Raw genomic sequence first — 23,752 nt, 5'->3', positions numbered from 1 at the left:
TAGAGAGTAGACTGTACTGTTACTCCACACTAGGTAGACAGTAGATGACATCGTTACTCCACACTAGGTAGACAGTAGACTGTACCGTTACTCCACACTAGGTAGAGAGTAGACTGTACTCTTACTCCACACTAGGTAGACTGTAGACTGTACTGTTACTCCACACTAGGTAGAGAGTAGACTGTACCGGTACTCCACACTAGGTAGAGAGTAGACTGTACTGTTACTCCACACTAGGTAGACAGTAGATGACATCGTTACTCCACACTAGGTAGACAGTAGACTGTACCGTTACTCCACACTAGGTAGAGAGTAGACTGTACTGTTACTCCACACTAGGTAGACAGTAGACTGTACTGTTACTCCACACTAGGTAGACAGTAGACTGTACCGTTACTCCACACTAGGTATACAGTAGATGATACCGTTACTCCACACTAGGTAGACAGTAGACTGTACTGTTACTCCACACTAGGTAGACAGTAGATGATACTGTTACTCCACACTAGGTATACAGTAGATGATACCGTTACTCCACACTAGGTAGACAGTAGACTGTACTGTTACTCCACACTAGGTATACAGTAGATGATACCGTTACTCCACACTAGGTAGACAGTAGACTGTACTGTTACTCCACACTAGGTAGACAGTAGACTGTACTGTTACTCCACACTAGGTAGACAGTAGATGATACCGTTACTCCACACTAGGTAGACAGTTGACTGTACTGTTACTCCACACTAGGTAGACAGTAGACTGTACTGTTACTCCACACTAGGTAGACAGTAGACTGTACCGTTACTCCACACTAGGTATACAGTAGATGATACCGTTACTCCACACTAGGTAGACAGTAGACTGTACTGTTACTCCACACTAGGTATACAGTAGATGATACCGTTACTCCACACTAGGTAGACAGTAGACTGTACCGTTACTCCACACTAGGTAGACAGTAGACTGTACTGTTACTCCACACTAGGTAGACAGTAGACTGTACCGTTACTCCACACTAGGTAGACAGTAGACTGTACCGTTACTCCACACTAGGTAGACAGTAGACTGTACTGTTACTCCACACTAGGTAGACAGTAGACTGTACTGTTACTCCACACTAGGTAGACAGTAGACTGTACTGTTACTCCACACTAGGTAGACAGTAGACTGTACCGTTACTCCACACTGGGTAGACAGTAGACTGTACTGTTACTCCACACTAGGTAGACAGTAGACTGTACTGTTACTCCACACTAGGTAGACAGTAGACTGTACTGTTACTCCACACTAGGTAGACAGTAGACTGTACTGTTACTCCACACTAGGTAGACAGTAGACTGTACTGTTACTCCACACTAGGTAGACAGTAGACTGTACCGTTACTCCACACTAGGTAGACAGTAGACTGTACCGTTACTCCACACTAGGTAGACAGTAGACTGTACTGTTACTCCACACTAGGTAGACAGTAGACTGTACTGTTACTCCACACTAGGTAGACAGTAGACTGTACTGTTACTCCACACTAGGTAGACAGTAGACTGTACTGTTACTCCACACTAGGTAGACAGTAGACTGTACTGTTACTCCACACTAGGTAGACAGTAGACTGTACTGTTACTCCACACTAGGTAGACAGTAGACTGTACTGTTACTCCACACTAGGTATACAGTAGATGATACCGTTACTCCACACTAGGTAGACAGTAGACTGTACTGTTACTCCACACTAGGTATACAGTAGATGATACCGTTACTCCACACTAGGTAGACAGTAGACTGTACCGTTACTCCACACTAGGTAGACAGTAGACTGTACTGTTACTCCACACTAGGTAGACAGTAGACTGTACCGTTACTCCACACTAGGTAGACAGTAGACTGTACCGTTACTCCACACTAGGTAGACAGTAGACTGTACTGTTACTCCACACTAGGTAGACAGTAGACTGTACTGTTACTCCACACTAGGTAGACAGTAGACTGTACTGTTACTCCACACTAGGTAGACAGTAGATAATACTGTTACTCCACACTAGGTAGACAGTAGACTGTACCGTTACTCCACACTAGGTAGACAGTAGACTGTACTGTTACTCCAACCTAGGTAGACAGTAGACTGTACTGTTACTCCACACTAGGTAGACAGTAGACTGTACTGTTACTCCACACTAGGTAGACAGTAGATGATACTGTTACTCCACACTAGGTAGACAGTAGACTGTACTGTTACTCCACACTAGGTAGACAGTAGACTGTACTGTTACTCCACACTAGGTAGACAGTAGATGATACTGTTACTCCACACTAGGTAGACAATAGACTGTACTGTTACTCCACACTAGGTAGACAGTAGACTGTACTGTTACTCCACACTAGGTAGACAGTAGATGATACTGTTACTCCACACTAGGTAGACAGTAGATGATACTGTTACTCCACACTAGGTAGACAGTAGACTGTAATTGCCATTTGATGGTATTCCATCCACTCCTCCACACCACCTCTCCACCAGCCCTCCCACACAGCAGAGCCCCGGCCACAGACAGACGGCTCAGACAATATCCAGGTAAACCCTGTCTCCCCCAGGTGCCCTCTGCTCCACCCTTCTGAATGTGTGTGGGTGCTGGAGCTTCTCTGTGCTTGGCTGATGTCAGGAAGTGTGGTTAACACTCATGCTATCTGCAGGGTACCAGACACCTCTAAATAAAAGCATCTATCTGTTTGTATTTGTTTCCCTCGGGTGTTCAGTCTGAACGCCCATGTGAACGCACAAATGAAGCTCTGAAGCGAAACCATTTCCCTAGAAACTACCGTCAGGGCTTCTGCAGCCAAGCAGAGTACATTGTGGAGCAGCCGGACATCCAGCAAGATGCACTACAGTCTAGTGAGAGAGGGACTGGGGAGAGGGGCCGGGGAGAGGGACTGGGGAGAGGGACTGGGGAGAGGGGCTGGGGAGAGGGACTGGGGAGGGGGACTGGGGAGGGGGACTGGGGAGACGGGGTGGCGTTTGGGGATGTGGCAGAGACAAGCCGAGTTGGATAGAATGATTTGAAGAATATGAACAGCAGAAAGAACATTGCTTTTCATAAGTTTTATAATGACCATGGTGTCTGTTGACCTCGTTTGTAGAAGGCTTCCACACCCAAGACCAAGACATGCCGTCGGCAGTCAGTCACCAGGTACAGTTGTCCCAGGGTCCAGGCTTTGGGAGGCCAGGCCAGTCAATATTTCTTTGTTGCACACAAGTGGCTGTAACAACATTGGTATGTGTTGATCTAGAACAGCCTGCATGAGTCGATTGTGGAGAAACAGGACTTCTCTCACCTGTTACTGTCTCTACACCACTGTCCATGGTAGCTTGCTTACGAACAGAGCATAACTAATGTAACTAATGGGGCGGTAGGTAGCCTAGTGGTTAGAGCGTTGGACTAGTAACCAAAAGGTTGCAAGATTGAATCCCTGAGCTGACAAGGTAGAAATCTGTCGTTCTGCCCCTGAACAAGGAAGTTAACCCACTGTTCCTAGGCCGTCATTGAAAATAATAGTTTGTTCTTAACTGACTTGCCTAGTTAAATAAAGGGACATTTTTTATTTATTTTTAATAATGCTGAGTGACAGTAATTGTTGTGTTTCATAAACTGGGTGGTTCGAGCCCTGAATGCTGATTGGCTGAAAGCCATTGTATATCAGACCGTATATCACAGGTATTACAAAACATTTAATTTTACTGCTCTAATTACGTTAGTAGCCAGTTTATAATAGCAATAAGGCACCTCAGGGGCTTGTGATATATGTCCAATATACCACGGCTAAGGATTGTATCCAGGCACTCTGCGTTAAATCTCGCATAAGAACAGCCCTTAGCCATAGTATATTGGCCATATACCACACCCCCACGTTCCTTATTGCTTAATCATATGTTTTACAATGTCTTTATAGTTTATTGTGTTTAAAGTCTTTATTTTTTAAAATTGGAATACAATGTTATTTCTTTAAAACATTTATTTGTATACTATGTCGTGAGCCTCCTCTACTTCCTGGAATCCAACGTAGCGTTGGGGTCAGCGTTGGGGTCAGCGTTGGGGTCAGGGTATTTAGATGGAATTGCCGCGACCCCGGCGTTGGCCTCGATCGAGACGTTCTCCCCTCAGCATCCACTCCAAAGTGATCCCGTAGGAAACCAGTTTGTATTGTCAAAACTAAAATAACTAAATCACAATGTTATATACAACAATCAAAAGAACAAATAAGTCTAGGCCTATACAACATCAAATATAACGATGGGCTCAGGGATCATTAGGCCTGTTCATTTCAAAGCCATATTGATGACGCCACAACATGATTGACAGCTCTCTTGCCTTATAGACTTGAAGACTGTAAGGCCAAGTCATTGTTGAAAAAGTGAGGCTGTGTCACGACTTCTGCCGAAGTCGTTGCCTCTCCTTGTCCGGGCGGTGTTCGGCGGTCGACTTCACCGGTCTTCTAGTCATCATCGATCCATTTTTCATTTTCCATTGGTTTTGTCTTGTCTTCCCACACACCTGTTGTCAATCCCATTCATTACCTGTTGTGTATTTAACCCTCTGTTTCCCTTCATGTGTTTGTCAGAGATTGTTCGTTGTCATGTGTTGTGTTAATTGTGTATAGGTGTGCGACGGGTCTTCGTACCCAGATTTGTTTTATATTTTTTCCGTGAGTGTTATGGAGCAGATTACTAGGACTTTAATTAAAGTACTCCATTCTACACTCTATTTGACTCTCCTGCGCCTGACTTCCTCTGCCACTTATACACGCCATTGTGACAGAATCTCTGACCTAAAAAAATGAAGTCAGCAGGAGGAGGCACTTCACTAATGGAGGTTGAGGAACGCGTCCTGGAACACGCGGCGGAGATTGACAATCTGTGCGCTGCCATGGATCGTATTATCCAGAGTATGGATCGCTTGGAGAGACAGGGAGCGTGTCCAGTACCTCCACCACCTCCTGGAATTCCTTCGAACGTTTTTTCCCCTCCGGAACAGAACAGGATCCAGTTATCCCTACCCACAGGATACAATGGAGATACTGCCAGCTGCCAGGGTTTTCTCCTAAAACTGAACTTGTATCTGGCCACGGTCTCTCCAGTACCAACAGACCGTGAGAAAAGCTTCGCCCTCATCTCCTGCCTTACCGGGAAAGCCCTGGAGTGGGCCAACGCTGTGTGTGGAGTGGATAAGGCGTTGGACCATTTTGAGGAGCTCATCTGCCATTTCCGGAAGGTATTCGACCACCCATCCGAAGGCAGAGCAGCAGGTGAGCTCCTCTATCATCTGAGGCAGGGGAAGAGGAGTGCTCAGGAGTTCGCGTTGGAGTTTAGGACTTTGGCTGCCGGCGCTGGATGGAGCGACAGGGCCCTGATCGACCACTACCGTTGTAGTCTACGCGAGGACGTCCGTCGGGAGCTGGCCTGTAGAGACACCACCCTCAACTTCGACCAACTGGTGGATATGTCCATCAGGCTGGACAACATGCTGGCTACTCGGGGACGTCTAGATCGGGGTCTGGTTGTTCCATCCTCCCGCACTCTCTCTCCCGAACCTATGGAATTGGGAGGGATGGTGCGCAGGGAGACCGGAGGGGGTACCCGCTCGAGCACCATCTATGATCGCAGAGATCACACTGCTGATCGGTGCCGGGTTGGTTCCTCTGGGAATAGAGAAGGCAGGCAGGGCACTCTGGCATCACCCCAGGTGAGTAGGCACCATACTCATCCAGAGCCCTCTGCTGCACTTATGTTTGTCTCTGTCACCTTTCCGGATTTTTCCCTGCATTCCCAGTATAAGGCGCTAGTAGATTCAGGCGCGGCTGGGAATTTCATTAATAAAAATTTAGCTTATAGTTTAGGGATTCCTATTGTTTCTGTGGATATGCCTTTCCCTATTCATGCCTTAGATAGTCGACCAATAGGGTCAGGGTTTATCAGGGAGGTCACCGCACCTTTGTCTATGATAACGCAGGGGGGTCACAAGGAGAAGATTAGTCTTTTCCTTATTGATTCTCCTGCGTATTCTGTGGTGTTAGGCCTACCCTGGTTAACTACTCATAACCCCACTGTTTCTTGGCCACAGAGGGCTCTCACGGGGTGGTCGCGAGAGTGCTCAGGTAGGTGTGTAGGGGTTTCCGTTGGTGCTACTACGGTGGAAAGTCCAGACCAGGTTTCCACCGTGCGCATTCCCCCAGAATATGCCGATTTGGCACTCGCCTTCTGTAAAAAGAAGGCGACTCAATTACCACCCCATCGACAGGGGGATTGTGCGATAGATCTCCTGGTAGACGCTGCATATCCCAGGAGTCATGTGTATCCTCTGTCGCAAGCGGAGACAGTGGCTATGAATAATTATATCTCTGAATCCCTGCGTCAGGGGTTCATTCAGCCATCCATTTCACCCGCCTCTTCGAGTTTCTTTTTTGTGAAGAAGAAGGATGGCGGTTTACGCCCGTGCATTGATTATCGAGACCTTAATAAAATCACGGTAAAATATAGTTACCCGCTACCTTTGATTAATACAGTAATGGAGTCAATGCGCGGGGCCCGCTTCTTCACAAAATTGGATCTCAGGAGTGCGTACAATCTGGTGCGTATTAGGAAGGGGGATGAGTGGAAGACGGCATTTAGCACCACCTCAGGTCATTATGAGTACCTGGTCATGCCATATGGGTTGATGAATGCTCCATCAGTCTTCCAATCGTTTGTAGATGAGATCTTCAGGGACCTGAATGGGCAGGGTGTAGTGGTGTATATCGATGATATTTTGATATACTCTGCTACACGCGCTGAGCATGTGTCCTTGGTGCGCAGGGTGCTTGGTCGCCTGTTGGAGCATGATTTATATGTCAAGGCTGAGAAATGCTTGTTCTTCCAACAATCTATCTCCTTCCTAGGGCATCAGATTTCCACTTCAGGAGTGGAAATGGAGAGCGATCGCATTACAGCCGTGCGTAATTGGCCGACTCCAACCACGGTAAAGGAGGTGCAGCGTTTTTTAGGGTTTGCCAATTACTACCGGAGATTTATCCGGGGTTTTGGTCAGGTTGCAGCTCCCATTACCTCACTGCTAAAGGGGGGACCGGTGCGCTTGCAGTGGTCGGCCGAGGCGAATAGGGCTTTTGGTAAACTGAAGGCTCTGTTTACCTCGGCGCCTGTGTTGGCTCATCCGGATCCCTCTTTGCCATTCATAGTAGAGGTGGACGCATCCGAAGCTGGGATAGGAGCAGTGCTCTCTCAGCGTTCGGGTGTGCCACCGAAGCTTCGCCCCTGTGCTTTCTTTTCGAAGAAGCTCAGCCCGGCGGAGCGTAACTATGATGTGGGGGACCGAGAGCTGTTAGCTGTCGTAAAAGCCTTGAAGGTGTGGAGGCATTGGCTTGAGGGGGCTAATCACCCTTTTCTCATCTGGACTGACCACCGCAATCTGGAGTACATCCGGCAGGCGAAGAGACTAAATCCTCGCCAGGCAAGGTGGGCCATGTTTTTCACTCGTTTTGTGTTTACGCTTACTTACAGACCAGGCTCCCAGAACGTCAAGGCAGACGCATTGTCTCGGCTGTATGACACAGAGGAGCGACCCATGGATCCCACTCCCATACTCCCAGAGTCGTGTTTGGTGGCGCCAGTAGTGTGGGAGCTGGACGCGGACATTGAGCGGGCGTCACGTGCAGAGCCCTCTCCTCCTGAGTGTCCAGCTGGTCGTCTGTACGTTCCGTCTGCTGTCCGCGACCGATTGATCTATTGGGCTCACACATCACCCTCCTCTGGTCATCCTGGGATAGGTCGGACGATGCGCTGTCTTGATGGGAGGTACTGGTGGCCCACTTTAGCTAAGGACGTGAGGATTTATGTTTCCTCCTGTTCGGTGTGCGCCCAGTGCAAGGCTCCTAGACACCTGCCTAGAGGTAAGCTTTTACCTTTACCCGTTCCTCAACGGCCGTGGTCGCACCTGTCAGTGGATTTTGTGACTGATCTTCCACCTTCACAGGGTTACACCACGATCCTGGTCGTTGTGGATCGGTTCTCTAAGTCCTGTCGTCTTCTCCCTTTGCCCGGTCTCCCTACGGCCTTACAAACTGCGGAGGCTCTGTTTACACATGTTTTCCGGCATTATGGGGTGCCTGAGGATATAGTGTCTGATCGGGGTCCCCAGTTCACGTCAAGGGTCTGGAAGGCGTTCATGGAACGTCTGGGGATCTCGGTTAGTCTTACCTCAGGTTTTCACCCCGAGAGTAATGGGCAGGTGGAGAGAGTTAACCAGGATGTGGGCAGGTTTCTGCGGTCCTATTGCCAGGACCGGCCAGGGGAGTGGGCGAAGTTCGTGCCCTGGGCAGAGATAGCCCAGAACTCGCTACGTCACTCCTCCACTAACCTTACCCCTTTTCAATGTGTATTAGGGTATCAGCCGGTTCTGGCTCCTTGGCATCAGAGTCAGACCGAAGCTCCTGCGGTGGACAATTGGTTTCGGCACGCTGAGGAAACTTGGGAGGCAGCCCACGTCCACCTTCAGCGTGCCATAAGGCGCCAGAAAATTGGCGCAGACCGTCGCCGCAGTGAGGCCCCGGTGTTCGTACCAGGGGACAGGGTCTGGCTCTCGACCCGAAACCTGCCCCTCCGCCTGCTCTGCCGGAAGCTGTGTCCGCGGTTTGTGGGGCCGTTTAAAGTCCTGAGGAGAGTGAACGAGGTATGTTATAGATTACAACTGCCCATTAATTACCGTATTAACCCCTCGTTCCATGTGTCTCTCCTCAGGCCGGTGGTGGCTGGCCCGCTCCAGGAGGCTGAAGTGCGTGAAGTTCCTCCGCCTCCTCTAGACATCGAGGGGGTCCCGGCGTACGCTATTCGATCCATTTTGGATTCGAGACGTCGGGCGAGGGGCCTTCAGTACCTCGTGGACTGGGAGGGGTACGGGCCGGAGGAGAGATGCTGGGTTCCGGTGGAGGACGTTTTAGATCCTTCTATGTTAAAAGAATTCCACCGCCTCCATCCGGATCGCCCTGCACCTCGCCCTCCGGGTCGTCCCCGAGGCCGGTGTCGACGCGCTGCTGGAGCCGCGCGTCAGGGGGGGGGTAATGTCACGACTTCTGCCGAAGTCGTTGCCTCTCCTTGTCCGGGCGGTGTTCGGCGGTCGACTTCACCGGTCTTCTAGTCATCATCGATCCATTTTTCATTTTCCATTGGTTTTGTCTTGTCTTCCCACACACCTGTTGTCAATCCCATTCATTACCTGTTGTGTATTTAACCCTCTGTTTCCCTTCATGTGTTTGTCAGAGATTGTTCGTTGTCATGTGTTGTGTTAATTGTGTATAGGTGTGCGACGGGTCTTCGTACCCAGATTTGTTTTATATTTTTTCCGTGAGTGTTATGGAGCAGATTACTAGGACTTTAATTAAAGTACTCCATTCTACACTCTATTTGACTCTCCTGCGCCTGACTTCCTCTGCCACTTATACACGCCATTGTGACAGGCTGTTTGTCTTCCTCTTTAGTATGTGGATTTACAGGCTAATCAAGATATGAGTGGTGTAAAAGCTAGACTGGCAAATGCAGAAAAAAAATTCCCTGTGGTGGAAAAATTGTCATACTTTAGTAAAAGTAAAGATATCTTAATAGAAAATGACTCAAGTGAAAGTGAAAGTCACCCAGTAAAATACTACTTCAGTAAAAGTCTAAAAGTATTTGGTTTTATTTACATTTAAGTATCAAAAGTTAATGTAATTGCTAAAATATACTTAGGTATCAAAAGTAAAAATAGAAATCACTTCAAATTCCTTATATTAAGCAACCCAGATGGCGCCATTTTCGTGCACACCTCTCAGACATCATTTACAGACAAAGCATGTGTTCAGTGAGTCCGCCAGATCAGAGGCAGTAGGACGACCAGGGATGTTCTCTTGATAAGTGCGTGAACTGGACCATTTTCCTGTCCTGCTTAGCATTCAGAATGGAACCAGTACTTCTGGGTGTCAGGGGAAATGTATGGAGTAGAAAGTACATTATTTTCCTTAGGAATGTAGTGGAGTAAAAGTAAAAGTAGTCCAAAATATAAATAGTAAAGTTCAGATACCCCAAAAACGACTTAAGTAGTACTTCAAAGTATTTTTACTTAAGTACTTTACACCACTGCATTTTGTTCACTAACACTATTGACTTTATACTTCTTACAGTGTTTGGTAATATACAATATTGATTATTTAGACCGTATTGTGACGTGCGCATCCCATACATTCTATTCACGTGGCACATCCTCTCGTTCTAGACACAGTTTACCTGGTTGATCTAACTTCAAGGGGAGAATACGGTAGCCAGTTACAGTTACATTATGGAGTGTAGGCAGGTTACTAGAAAATACAGTTGGGTATCATTAGCTAGCTATTCATTTGCATCTTAGAGAGGAATAATAAAATATATCCTAATTTCCAAAACACTTACACTTTCAGAGCTTCCTATTTGAGCCGTCAGGCTCTCATCCTTCTAGACCTATCGGCTGCCTTTGATACTGTGAACCATCAGATCCTCCTCTCCACCCTCTCCGAGCTGGGCATCTCCGGCGCGGCCCACGCTTGGATTGCGTCCTACCTGACAGGTCGCTCCTACCAGGTGGCGTGGCGAGAATCTGTCTCCGCACCACGTGCTCTCACCACTGGTGTCCCCCAGGGCTCTGTTCTAGGCCCTCTCCTATTCTCGCTATACACCAAGTCACTTGGCTCTGTCATATCCTCACATGGTCTCTCCTATCATTGCTATGCAGACGACACACAATTAATCTTCTCCTTTCCCCCCTCTGATAACCAGGTGGTGAATCGCATCTCTGCATGTCTGGCAGACATATCAGTGTGGATGACGGATCACCACCTCAAGCTGAACCTCGGCAAGACGGAGCTGCTCTTCCTCCCGGGGAAGGACTGCCCGTTCCATGATCTCGCCATCACGGTTGACAACTCCATTGTGTCCTCCTCCCAGAGTGCTAAGAACCTTGGCGTGATCCTGGACAACACCCTGTCGTTCTCAACTAACATCAAGGCGGTGACCCGTTCCTGTAGGTTCATGCTCTACAACATTCGCAGAGTACGACCCTGCCTCACGCAGGAAGCGGCGCAGGTCCTAATCCAGGCACTTGTCATCTCCCGTCTGGATTACTGCAACTCGCTGTTGGCTGGGCTCCCTGCCTGTGCCATTAAACCCCTACAACTCATCCAGAACGCCGCAGCCCGTCTGGTGTTCAACTTTCCCAAGTTCTCTCACGTCACCCCGCTCCTCCGCTCTCTCCACTGGCTTCCAGTTGAAGCTCGCATCCGCTACAAGACCATGGTGCTTGCCTACGGAGCTGTGAGGGGAACAGCACCTCCGTACCTTCAGGCTCTGATCAGGCCCTACACCCAAACAAGGGCACTGCGTTCATCCACCTCTGGCCTGCTCGCCTCCCTACCTCTGAGGAAGTACAGTTCCCGCTCAGCCCAGTCAAAACTGTTCGCTGCTCTGGCACCCCAATGGTGGAACAAACTCCCTCACGACGCCAGGTCAGCGGAGTCAATCACCACCTTCCGGAGACACCTGAAACCCCACCTCTTTAAGGAATACCTAGGATAGGATAAAGTAATCCTTCTAACCCCCCCCCCCCTTAAAAGAGTTAGATGCACTATTGTAAAGTGGTTGTTCCACTGGATATCATAAGGTGAATGCACCAATTTGTAAGTCGCTCTGGATAAGAGCGTCTGCTAAATGACTTAAATGTAATGTAAATGTGTGGCGAGTGCTTCCAGTTGATCCTTGGCATTCTGAAAAACGTCTCCAGAACCCCAGGGTTGATGTTTACACACACAGGTCCTGTTCTTCTGCATCGTCGGTCTGATGCTCGACCTCCTCCATGATGTGAATCAGACGATCCCGGGGGGTAGAATTAGCTTATAAACTACATCCAAATACTCAAGCGATGGACCTACAAACTGTCTGGGGTGGTGACAAATGGACAGGCAGGCATTATAAAGGTCCCAGAAGTGTTTTTGGGTGAACTTCCCCTTTAAGGCCCGCACAAACTGTATGATTTTAGCCGTCTTCAGCCACGGCTTTGGCGTCCCAGCAAAATGTGGACGTTGTGGGCTAATTCTTTGGTCGCAAACGACGGTCGGACATCTTGGCTCGTTCAGTGAGACAGGGTCTACGTCTGCCGGTTAATCACCGCTGCGTGCGGTGAGCCTTTATCGAGTAGTGTGGCTGGTGTTACGAGCCGATCCCGGTGACTGACCAATAGGAACACGGCCGGCATTAAGTATGCACACGATAATATGATTATTGTGAATAGTCAGATTAATATAATAGTTTGATTGAAATGTTGACAGGCTTTCCAAGAAGAACAATTTCCTTAATAGTCTTGTTTAGACTACATGTCATCTGAAATCAGGCTACCTGACGGGATTTTGATAAATACACAAAATAAACATTGTACCACAGCAGCCATGTTATTTTTGGGAAGTTCGCACATATAAAGTCTATATGTGAAAGTGATTTCTAGGTGTATACTTTAATTTTTTTCCAATCATGCGCGGATCAAACACACCGCTATAGCTGATGTAGCCTCGCAAGCCAACGACAGAATGTAACAACAGAACTGAAGCAAATTGTACAATCTAACCAGGCTGATATCAACATTTTAATTTGGCAACATCGCACAGTGTGACATTTAGTCATCGTTAAAGACTGAATCCTGAATCAGAGAGAGAGAGAGAGAGAGAGAGAGAGAGAGAGAGATCACAGTGGAAAAGTATGCACATTCCTCTCAGGATACACATTCCACTGTGTGTTGGAATATATCCTCAGAATGCCTGGTCTCCCTTAGTGTGGGTGTGTGAGCGTGCATGTATGTGAGACAAAGGAAGGGCCGAGAGTTAATCCGTTAGAATAATATGGAATTAGTCCCAAAGAGTGGAGAGGACATTGCAGTGAAGTGGGAATGGAACTGGCACGCACACACCTATGTATGGGCTACACACACAAATCCTGAGGCCTGATTGAGGAAGAGGAATTTGACCTTGTGACCCCAGGCTGGGGGAGGTGTGTGTGGGTGTGTGATGATTTGTGGGGGGTCTTGCTTGGGGGCAAGGAGGGGCGAAGAAGAAGAAAAGGGGGAAGAGAGAGGAGAGGTGGAAATGACAGAGGTATGGAAGTTGGGGAGGAGGGGGTGTGGCATGGCCTGGTTGATGCTAATGTTTTTATAATGATGTATTGAGTTATTGCAGTATTTTAGCAACAATTTCTATTTCCTTTTGAAGAAGATTTAGCAGTATACTGACACACACAAACACACACATACACATCCGTGAAACACACACCTGCATAAAACAACCATTAAGAGCAGATGAAACTTTCCATAGCTATGCTAACACGCCTAGCATGCTAATGCAGGCACGAAAATGTGAGTTATGTCACAGATGTGTGTGTGTGTGTGTGTGTACTAATGTAGGCATGCTCACTCACTAAGACCAACGAGACAAACACACGTTTACCTTCCGCTGTTGGCGGCTAGGCTAGGAGAAGATAATGTTCCGTGCCATGAGTGACATATTGATAACGTAGCTACGCTAGGGAAAGCTAACACTGTCAGCAATGAAAATCCCTACAATAATGCAGGAGGATGTTAGCTGCAATGCTAGGAGAAGCTAACACTGCTAGCTAGTCCCAACGTCTACAGTGCCAGCCATAGGATACGGTAGAGTTCTCTTCATGGTCTGAGAGAGACATAGAGCCCTGCATCCCCAAGGTGGGCACAGGGGACAAGAGAACGAGGGAGGAAAGGAGAGGGGGAGAGGGAGGGTTGGAAATCAACTGTCAACAATGCAGGAAATCACCAAGAGGAGAAAAGGAGAGATGGGAGGGGAAATAGGAGAGAGGGAGAAATAGAAAGAAAAGGAGAAAGAGAAAGAGGAGGGTAAATATTACAGGTCTGTGCCAAGTCAACATAAGGCGCTGGGATCCTTCAACAACGATCCAGCCTTCAGAGAGTGTGTGTGTGTGTGTGTGTGTGTGTGTGTGTGTGTGTGTGTGTGTGTGTGTGTGTGTGTGTGTGTGTGTGTGTGTGTGTGTGTGTGTGTGTGTGTGTGACTGCTCTGTTGCTCAGTCAATGGGGACAAAATAGGGAGGAGAACCACTCAGCACAGTGGCAGGCAGGGGAGATAAACTTTTCGCTAATACACACACAAGGCTGGGACATCATTGGCTATCAGCTTTGTCTGGGGTTCTGAGAATGTCAAGACAATTATCATTCAACTCACACACTGAACCTAACACAGTCTCCCTGAACACACACACACACACACACACACTGAACCTAACACAGTGTCCCTGAACACACACACACACTCCTGACACAAAGTCGGCTGGGCGGTATACCGTATTTTACTATACCGGTATTGATGCACGGACCGGTTTGGGTTTTTACTTTACCTTCTATAACGGTATTTGAATGTTGGGTTTGTTAAATGTGATACGCCGTGTGTAACGTCCATTTTTATAGGTTACTCCGCTACTTGAGTCATCCCTCTCCGCTCTCTCTCTCCACGCCGCTTTCCACCCAGACCTAGTCCCACCCTGTCACTCAAGGAGAGCATTTGTTGTTGCTTGACCACGAGACACTGTCGTTCAGTCTACATGGTCAATGCAGCACATGCAACAATGTTGTTTCCACTTTGATCTCAATATAAATCCACAAGTGTTCTATAATTACAATATTAGTTTGTGTTTCTTACATCTGCAAACAGCTAGTTAGTATTTTCTTAGCAAGTTAAGCTAAATCGTGTTAGCCAATAATGCTAATCTCTAGTTAGCTGGCTAACTAGCTAGTACTGAGTCAGAGCAAATGTAGCTAGCTAATACAGCCTGATACCAGTGCTAGTGGAGGCCTAAATCAGCATGTTGTTTGTGCAACAGTATCTTCTAAATCAATGAGGAATAGGGGAAGCATGAATATTTTGGCTATATGAATAAAGATGTAATGTAGCCAAAGATTATAGGAAACACTGAACATCACTTTGGTTCCTACCCTGTCACAATAACTCGTCCATGGCATTTTCATTCGATGTCATGTCAAACAACACTGTATTCAAAGTGCCCACTATTATTTATATTCTAACTATTGAATTATAGTAAACATTCTACTTCCACGATTCCAAAAGTTCACCCAAGTGTTTTGATCTAAATCGCAATTGCAACATTTGGTTAAAAATAAGGCCTAGTATTTTTCTCCATATCGTGGCAATGTGGAAATGATCTCAAATGAGTCCAGGAAATGTGGAAATTGATGGAAATGCAGGAAATTAATTTAGGTTGATGTTGAATTGAACAGTATAAAACAATCAGAATGGAGAAAGACCCACTGAAATAATTTAGAGGGTCCTAGCGTCACGCACTACTCATAAAGCAAATTTAGAACTTTTATTAATCAAAAACGTAAAATACCATCAAATACTGTCATACCGTCAAAAATTTTAAAAATACAATGACATGATATTTTGGCCATATCGCCCAGCACTACTTTTAAGTAAGTAAACCTTTAAAATGCTTTAACCAAAAGGTATATTTATTTAACTTAAATAAATGAAAGTCTCACTTCATCAGCTGGTTACTCCCTGGTGGTTATCATGTGTGTGTGTGTGTGTGTGTGTGTGTGTGTGTGTGTGTGTGTGTGTGTGTGTGTAGTTCATTTAAGATTTGGAGAAAAATGTGTCATTCTTCCACTGAATAAATACATCCAAGTCAGACTTGGATCCTGTTCGGTCTGTTTCAGGAAGTACCCATATGTTGCATCTCTAGGTTCCAGACCTTTCTGAGGACACCTCTCTCCTGTCCATTCCAGATGCTAACCACATGACCTCAGTGGAAAAGAATGCTTCTCCCAGCGTGACCAATGAGAAGTCTCAGCCACAGGAAGCAGGAAGCTGCTGCCAGCTGACCAGACCGCCCACACGGTCCTATGGTGGCCTGCAAGGCTCAGACAGAGACAGGCCTAAAGACTGTATTCGTCCCCCCCCCCCCCCCCCCCCCCCCAATACACACACACCTGTAGCCAGTTTAGGAACAAAACCCCTACCCAGCCATGCTAGCGCCAAAACACCTCCAGGACAACCACCTTCTAGTCATGATGGCAATAGGAAAGTTACAGTTTTGTTATTGTTACTGGTGTTATTCTAGGGTGGATTCCTATCATGTTACTGTTGTTATTGTTATGTTATTCCAATTTGTAAGTCGCTCTGGATAAGAGCGTCTGCTAAATGACTTAAATGTAAATGTAATGATGTCCCTTATAAGCAACACCTCATGGGAGGATAGACTGCTGCTGAAATCTGCACACAAACACACACACACACACCGATAGAACAGTTGATACAACACCTGACAACCATATGCCAATACCTCAACACAAAAATGAAATGATTAAATCATTAGAATTATATAGCTGACAAAGGCAGGCTACATATTAGGATTTTATGGGCCACAAACACAGGAGTTCTTCCAAATATGTAAAACTCTTCAGAACTTAATCTATTACTGTAGAAGTCCGATTCACTGCAAATCACAGACACGGATTTTTCCCGAGAGGGAGTCTGAGACGTCCCTATTCCAGGATAAAAGCACACTCACAGCACACAGAAGGCCACATCAGCCTTACAGCAAAGGAATGTCATCTGACGTCATCTATTTGGGATCGGATTTCTCATATTTTCTGCGCGATGGTGTGTGTGCGTGTGCGTGTTTGTTACTTAGGCAATTTTTCTTCAATTCACCCTCTAGATCCAGCGTTCGCAACTCAACGAAATAGCAGTTTTATCAGATCGAAATAACAACGTTATACCGGCTTTATAACGGTGACACAACACCCTAGGGATGATGACAAGCATATCCCATAATAGCCTAAAATGAAGTTAGCTTGTTAGCCTACTTAAAACTAAGTTTCCTTTCAACTAAGGATATCAACTCATCGGCGAAAAATTAAAAACGTTTTCTAAATAATAAAGTGATGCATCGATTTCAAAAAGTCTGACAACAATAGGCCTGTCGTTCGGAAACAAAATCATTAAGCGCATGAAATAACTGCATTGGACGTCCACGTCTGCAGAGAGAGAAGGGGAGAGACAGACAGACAGACAGAGAGCAGACAGGCAGGCTTACTGGAATGCCAGGCTATGCTGGAGTTGAGACCTCTCTCCTCTTCTGACACAGTATCCTCTCTTCAATCCGCTACAAACTACACACAGTCTAGGAAAAGTGCGGTGTGATCGTATGCAATAACAATTCACCATCGGTAAAATCATTCATGCAATAAAGAGCTACATTGTGTCCCTCCGTTCGCACTATTTCATAACCCCTGCCAAATCGTCACATCGGCAGCTTGCAATCCAAGTCATTATTTTCTTGAAGTAAAACAGACATACTTCACTTTGATCAATTAAAACAGTGTTTTTAAACAGAGAGCTGGGCCTGTAGATTGTTGTGCAAAGAACAGAGGAGAAAGAGAGAGAGAGCCTGTTGCGCACTCACTTCTTCAACGTCAGTCTCTGCGAAGACGAAAAAACATTTTTTCGCAAAACAGCAGAAATGGCCCACAATGCAAACAAAATCCTCCAAACGATATCACATTCCCATATAACTGCGATATAAAAACAGAAACTTTAATGGCCACGTTTCTTTTAAACTTTCCACGCAGTTTCGGACAAGAAGTTAAAAAAATCCCTAAAAGTTTCGATTCCCCCCCTCAGCCAGTTTTCCCTTTTCCTCTCCTCTCGCCAGCTCACCGAGACAGTCTGCCGGCGTCACAGCTCCATAAGCAAGCACTCACACAATCCCAATAAACTTCTTAACTCACAGTTTAAGACGATGTCCAATTCTAATAAGTAGTTTTAACATGTAACAGAACAACATACAAGTGTAGAATAGAACTCACCTCACTGCAATAAAATAATCTTGAAACAGACGTTCGCTGCGGTGTGTTATTTTTTCTCCAGGGCTGGTTGTTGGATCCCCCTGCCTAGACTCTGCCCGCGCAGCGCGCTCTCTGGGACAATCAAAGCTGTCAATCAAAACCCTGCGGCGGCACATGGAGGCTAAAGCCCGCCCATTTCTACCGTAATACCTTCTATACCACGCATTCCCACTTCTACTGTAGTATGGTGCTGTGTGTTTCTGAGAGTAGGGCCTAGATTCAACCCGTGGTGCTGCAGATCCACTGTTTAGCGCGATTGAAATTTAAAGGCAATGTTCAGATACTGCATTCACGGTAAAACGCTGCATATATCGGCTCAATCGGAAATTACTTTTTTAATTTCAATCATTGTTGAATCAAGGCCTAGAGCTAGACTTAACTTCTGTCCCCAGCCCAGGCCTGGGATTTAGTGTTGCATGGAGTAGTGCTCTCGCCTCTGCAACACCTGATCTATGGATCTAGCCCCATACAGCTCAATCTCTCTCTCAAAATCAACCTGTCAAATTGGTGGCAGAGGTGAGACAGGCTTTGTTGGAGCATACCTGTTGGCATGTGGGGCTCATCTTAGTCATGTGGGGCAGGAGCAAAAGCCTGCAGCGGTCTCCAGGTAGATGATTTTGTAACAGGAGTAATGTGGGTAATCCTGCAGGAGGGTTGGCCAGCCCTGGTCTAGAAATAAAGAGGATATAAAACCTTCGTATTACATAGAACGTCTGTTGTACTGCACATGACTCATCTATTGTATGGATGATGAATGTGTTATTGTACACCTGCCCAGGGACTGCATGGGGACCAAAATGACCTGTTGGTTATCTTGTACAATGCATCAGATTCAGCCTCTGAGATGTATGTTTTCATTGTGCATGGTCTCAAATAAACATAACAATAAAACTGTATTGTTTGTAGCTCTGTGCCATAACTCAACAGAACAACATTATACACCACAGCTTTGAACATGAGCTGCAGAATCACTCTTGGCAATTTATGTTAGAAAACATTCCAATGCACTTCATTAGTGACAATAAAAATGCCTGAGAAATAAATCCTGTTAATTTATCTCTAGTAGCCTATTTAGACTCGGTAAACCTACATACCTGGTGCTCACCCTCAGGCAGTTTGAAGTTACAAAGATCAAAATGCCATTCATACTATTTAGACTATTTGGGGTAGATAAAATGACATAGGCACTTTGACATTGAACAAAGGTCACTGCTTGCATTGAATAAATATTGTCGCATTCCTCTCGGCTCCATCGGTTGCAGTGCGGACAGAATTCGGGTTTATCTTGGGCGGTATTTGCATGTTTGTTTGGCACTCTCCCTCACCCCCTCTCTCTCGCTCTAATCATGTACCCCCTGTCCCTGTAGCTCTTTGATGAGTGGAAAGCATTGACATATGACATCGTAGAAGACATATTAAGAGCTGTGTGTGCAGAGATACCCCCTCCTATTGATCTAGCACTGGAATTGTGGGAGTTCAAAGGAGTCATCCGTACCCTGACAAGAACAGACAAGCCCTCTCTCTCTTTCTTTCTCTCTGTCAGAGCAGCTGGTCAGGACATCACACCCTGACGCCTGAACTATTTCTAGTGTGTACGTGTGTGTACTTGTGTATCCGTGTGTGTACGAGTGCGTGTGCTTGTGTGTACTTGTGTATCCGTGTGTGTTTCTAGTGTGTACGTGTGTGTACTTGTGTATCCGTGTGTGTACGAGTGCGTGTATGTTTGCATGTGAGTGGGACATCTGCTTATGAATGGGACCACTTGTAGTGAATCAGAGGCTGAAATAGTGACCTCTATTGTGAACTGGGTGTCTTTTGGGATCGATCTGAGAGTGGTCTGTAGTATGTCCACATTCAGAGTGTGTTTCTAGCACTAAATCTGGAGTGGCACACTAATCCATATAGGATTGGCCTAAAGCAGTGCACTAGTACATAGAAGGGCATTGCAGACACACATTCAATCTGTTCTAGTATGTCTAGATCTGTCCTGGCCACATTGCTCTTCATTCCATGAGTTCCTGCCCAGAGTTCTAACCTCATGTCGCCATGCCGCCCCCACATATTAGATAATGGGAAATCGCCGGTGTGTGTGTCTGTGTGTGTGTGTGTGTGTGTGTCAGGTCCATATTTGAGAAGAGGCATTTGTTTCACAGTTCTTTCCCTGAATTGCCAAGCAGGCTCATCTCATCTCTCTCTCTTTCCATCTCCCTCTCTCTCCATCTCTCTAACTTCAATTGGGTAAATGTTAGTGACACAGTGGAGTCTGTTCCAAAGCATATATTTGGCTGTGTGTGTGTGTGTGTTCGTGTGTGTGTGTGTTGTGTGTTGTGTGTTGTGTGTGTGTGCGTGTGTTCATCAAAGGGAGAATGGAACCCTATTATGACATCATGGTTGATGACATCACTGCGGACTGGGTGTTGGTTGGTGGTCTGAAATGTGTGTGACTAAGGGGAGGGGCTTTAAAGTCAAGGCTGGGATCTCATTGGCTATCGGCTTCGTCTGGGGATCTGTGAATTTCAAGACAATCATCATTCAACACACACACTGAACCTAACACAGTCTCCCTGAACACACACACACACACACACACACACACACACACACACACACACACACACACACACACACACACACACACACACACACACACACACACACACACACACACACACACACACACACACACACACACCCACACACACACACACACATGCACAGACACACGGGAGAGGAGCAACATAACATTACAGTGTAGTTACTACTGTGAGCCACAGGGGTGAACCACAGGAGAGGGACATTCTGAGACTAAAGAGGCCATCCTACTGATGCTTACTCAAAGTATTAACTATGTACTATGACTAAGCATGCTACATACTATTTAGAACACACTGTTTAGTCAAATCTATATGTTTAAAATTGCACCAAAAACCAAAACATGAAAATCTTTGTTTGACGCACTATTGTGATGCACAATCGTGTACTCATTTTTCTCTCCAACCTTAAATCATCTTTATTTTAATTCAGTTTTAGAAGAAAACAAAGGAAAGAAACAAGGAGAGATAGAAAGAAGGAAGCCATGCGAACACAAGAACATCTACTGAAGCCTCATCAACCAGGAAGTAAAACATCAGATAACAGAAGAAAAAACATCTAAGTAAAAGTTGTTTAAAACAGACATACATTTCAAAGTAAAAGTCCTCATTGTGGCAGAAGTGTCTCCGGTCAGAGGCAGTTCCATCACGGCTTCTCACCCTGCCCCGTGCACCTAGTACAGAGCAGATGTGTGTGTGTTCCCAGGGCAGTGAGCAAAAAAGCAGATTGTTTGCATAGAGTCAGACATAGCAGCATCTTATAAACGTGTGTGTGTGTGTGTGTGTGTATCTCTATAGCAGCACGAGTCTCTCTAAAGGGAGGAGCTACCAGTGTGTCCAATCCAGTCACAGCAAGATGCTCCTTATTACCCAATCAGATTATCAAACTGATTTACAGGTGATTGACAAATTGATTGACAGTCGATTGTCTGGTGGGCGTGTCCCTCTATGACCTCCGACCAATCATCCCTGTGCATTTGGGTCACACGCCACATAACCGAACCCCGTCGAGCCACAGAGCAACACAGCAACACAAAGCATCAGTTACATAATCTTTACACAATGGCTAGACTATGTAGAGTTAAATACACATTTACAATGGATATATTGGGACAGATTGTTGCCATTAAAGAAACACACACACCCACAAAATACACACACACCCACAAATACACACACGCGCACGCATGAACACAGCTTTAAAACACCACCAACATTCACCAGTGACAAACTCAAGAATACTTGATGCTGAAAAGGATAATGACTGAATGGCAGTTAGTTAGGCCCACTGTTTTCATCTTTAACATCATGTTATTTGAACATCCCCTTTGGTGACACATGAAAACGCCTGTTAGCTTTACTGTTCTGTTCCACGTGTCGACAGCGCGTCTTGTGGCTAGCAAGTCTATGTGTCACTTCTGCATATGTTTTGTTTTTTACAGCAACATCTCTACCAGAGAGATAGTTAGTTCATAGTTAGTTTGTTACAGCTCAGTCTATGTACGCTGTGGTTGATTCTGGTCAAATCTAGAATGACACTTTACTCCCTAGAAGTTATAGTGCACTATATAAGGAATAGACTGGCATTTCTGACGCAGCCTCTGCCATGAGAGAACTCTGAAAAGTATATGGGCGGAATATACAGTACATGCATTTTATCTCAAACAGAATGAAACATTTGACTAATTCTAAATGAATCAAACACACAATGGCCTGCCTTATCAAACTATTCAAACAGTAACATTCTGAAATAGAACACTGAAAATGAGGTTTATAAACGGACTAACAACTCCCTTTTCCAAACGTCACTAGTCTGTAAGAGCAGCCAGCAGTATAACTAGTGACCACAAGATGGCGGTGTTTTGCACAGAGCTGTGAGTATGTACTGTGTGTGTGTGTGTGTGTGTGTGTGTGTGTGTGTGTGTGTGTGTGTGTGTGTGTGTGTGTGTGTGTGTGTGTGTGTGTGTGTGTGTGTGTGTGTGTGTGTGTGTGTGTGTGTGTGTGTGTGTGTGTGTGTGTGTGTGTGTGTGTGTGTGTGTTTATTGACACATTTGAAAACAACTTGTTTGATTAGTTGATTGTCTCGTAGTTGATTGTCAGTGAAAAATCTCTATATGGCAGTTATTATACACATAATACAGGAAGTATCTCCATATCAGGATTTGTGCTTTCTTACTTCTACATGTTAAACATGTTAAGACACATTATTGCACCAAACACAGTCTTTGGGATGACACAAACACACACACATACACACACACACATGCATACACAACACACACAAACTCCAATGCAGATAAAAGAGTGGAAAACACGTTTTTTCTACTACAGAGGGCTGAGAGGACAGCTGGCAGAGTAGCTCTCTCGTTCTGTCCATCCTCTCTCTTTTTCAGTCCATCCCTCTGTCTTCTCTCCATCTTTCACCATCTCCTCTGTCCCTGTCTGTGTATGAAAAGAGAAGGTGAGAGAGTTTGGAGTCCTCCATCGCTTTAGCTTTTTCTTCATTTCTCCCCATCCATCCCTCTTCCTCTCTCCCCTGTCTCCGGTATATCCAAGGAGAAGGGAGCGGTATTCCAGGCTTTGGGAATTTCATGCTGACAGATCTGATATGAGCAGCTTATCCATCTTATTCCCAACCATCTCTCCTTGAACAGGAAGCTCCGCCTCTTCATAGTCATCATCAAACGTCCTGGGGAGACAACACAGTATGAGTGTGTGTGTGTGTGTGTGTGTGTGTGTGTGTGTGTGTGTGTGTGTGTGTCTTACCCCTCCTGCAGCTGTTCATTAGCTGTCTCTTCTGCCACCAGGATCTCATATTCCTCTGAAGCGTATTTATCCCAGTCTGAAGGCTCTGGACACTCGTTGTCTATGTCCTACAAAACACACACACACACGTTAGTACACACACACTCTCACTATCTATGTCCTACAACACATACACACACACACACACACACGTTAGTACACACACACCCCCACTGGCTATGTCCTACAACACATACACATACACACACACACACGTTAGTAGACACACACGTTAGTAGACACACACCCTCACTATCTATGTCCTACAACACATACACACACACACACGTTAGTAGACACACACCCTCACTGTCTATGTCCTACAACACATACACACACACACAAACGTTAGTACAC

At 45.9% G+C, this 23,752-nt stretch overlaps 2 protein-coding genes across 3 annotated transcripts in view; both read right to left on the bottom strand.

Annotated features, from left to right (window-relative positions):
- LOC139566476 (fibronectin type III domain-containing protein 3B-like) overlaps positions 1 to 18,074 on the bottom strand; it is a 181,332-nt gene extending 163,258 nt beyond the window's left edge. The window contains exon 1 of the mRNA XM_071387685.1: positions 17,961 to 18,074. The gene's annotated coding sequence lies outside the window, so the exon portion shown is untranslated. The remainder of the gene's footprint in view (positions 1 to 17,960) is intronic.
- A 2,909-nt stretch (positions 18,075 to 20,983) lies between these two features.
- The window catches only part of LOC139566205 (serine/threonine-protein phosphatase 2A regulatory subunit B'' subunit alpha-like), a 64,185-nt gene continuing 61,416 nt past the window's right edge, over positions 20,984 to 23,752 (bottom strand). For both annotated transcript variants that reach the window (XM_071387240.1, XM_071387241.1), the window contains 2 exons: positions 23,357 to 23,463; positions 20,984 to 23,279 (listed from right to left, as the gene is read on the bottom strand). In XM_071387240.1, the coding sequence (XP_071243341.1) occupies positions 23,180 to 23,279; positions 23,357 to 23,463 (207 nt within the window). In that variant the 3' untranslated portion in view covers positions 20,984 to 23,179. The remainder of the gene's footprint in view (positions 23,280 to 23,356; positions 23,464 to 23,752) is intronic.

Source organism: Salvelinus alpinus, chromosome 38 (assembly GCF_045679555.1).
Source record: "Salvelinus alpinus chromosome 38, SLU_Salpinus.1, whole genome shotgun sequence".
NCBI lineage: Eukaryota > Metazoa > Chordata > Actinopteri > Salmoniformes > Salmonidae > Salvelinus > Salvelinus alpinus.
This window is presented reverse-complemented; position numbering and strand designations above follow the sequence as displayed.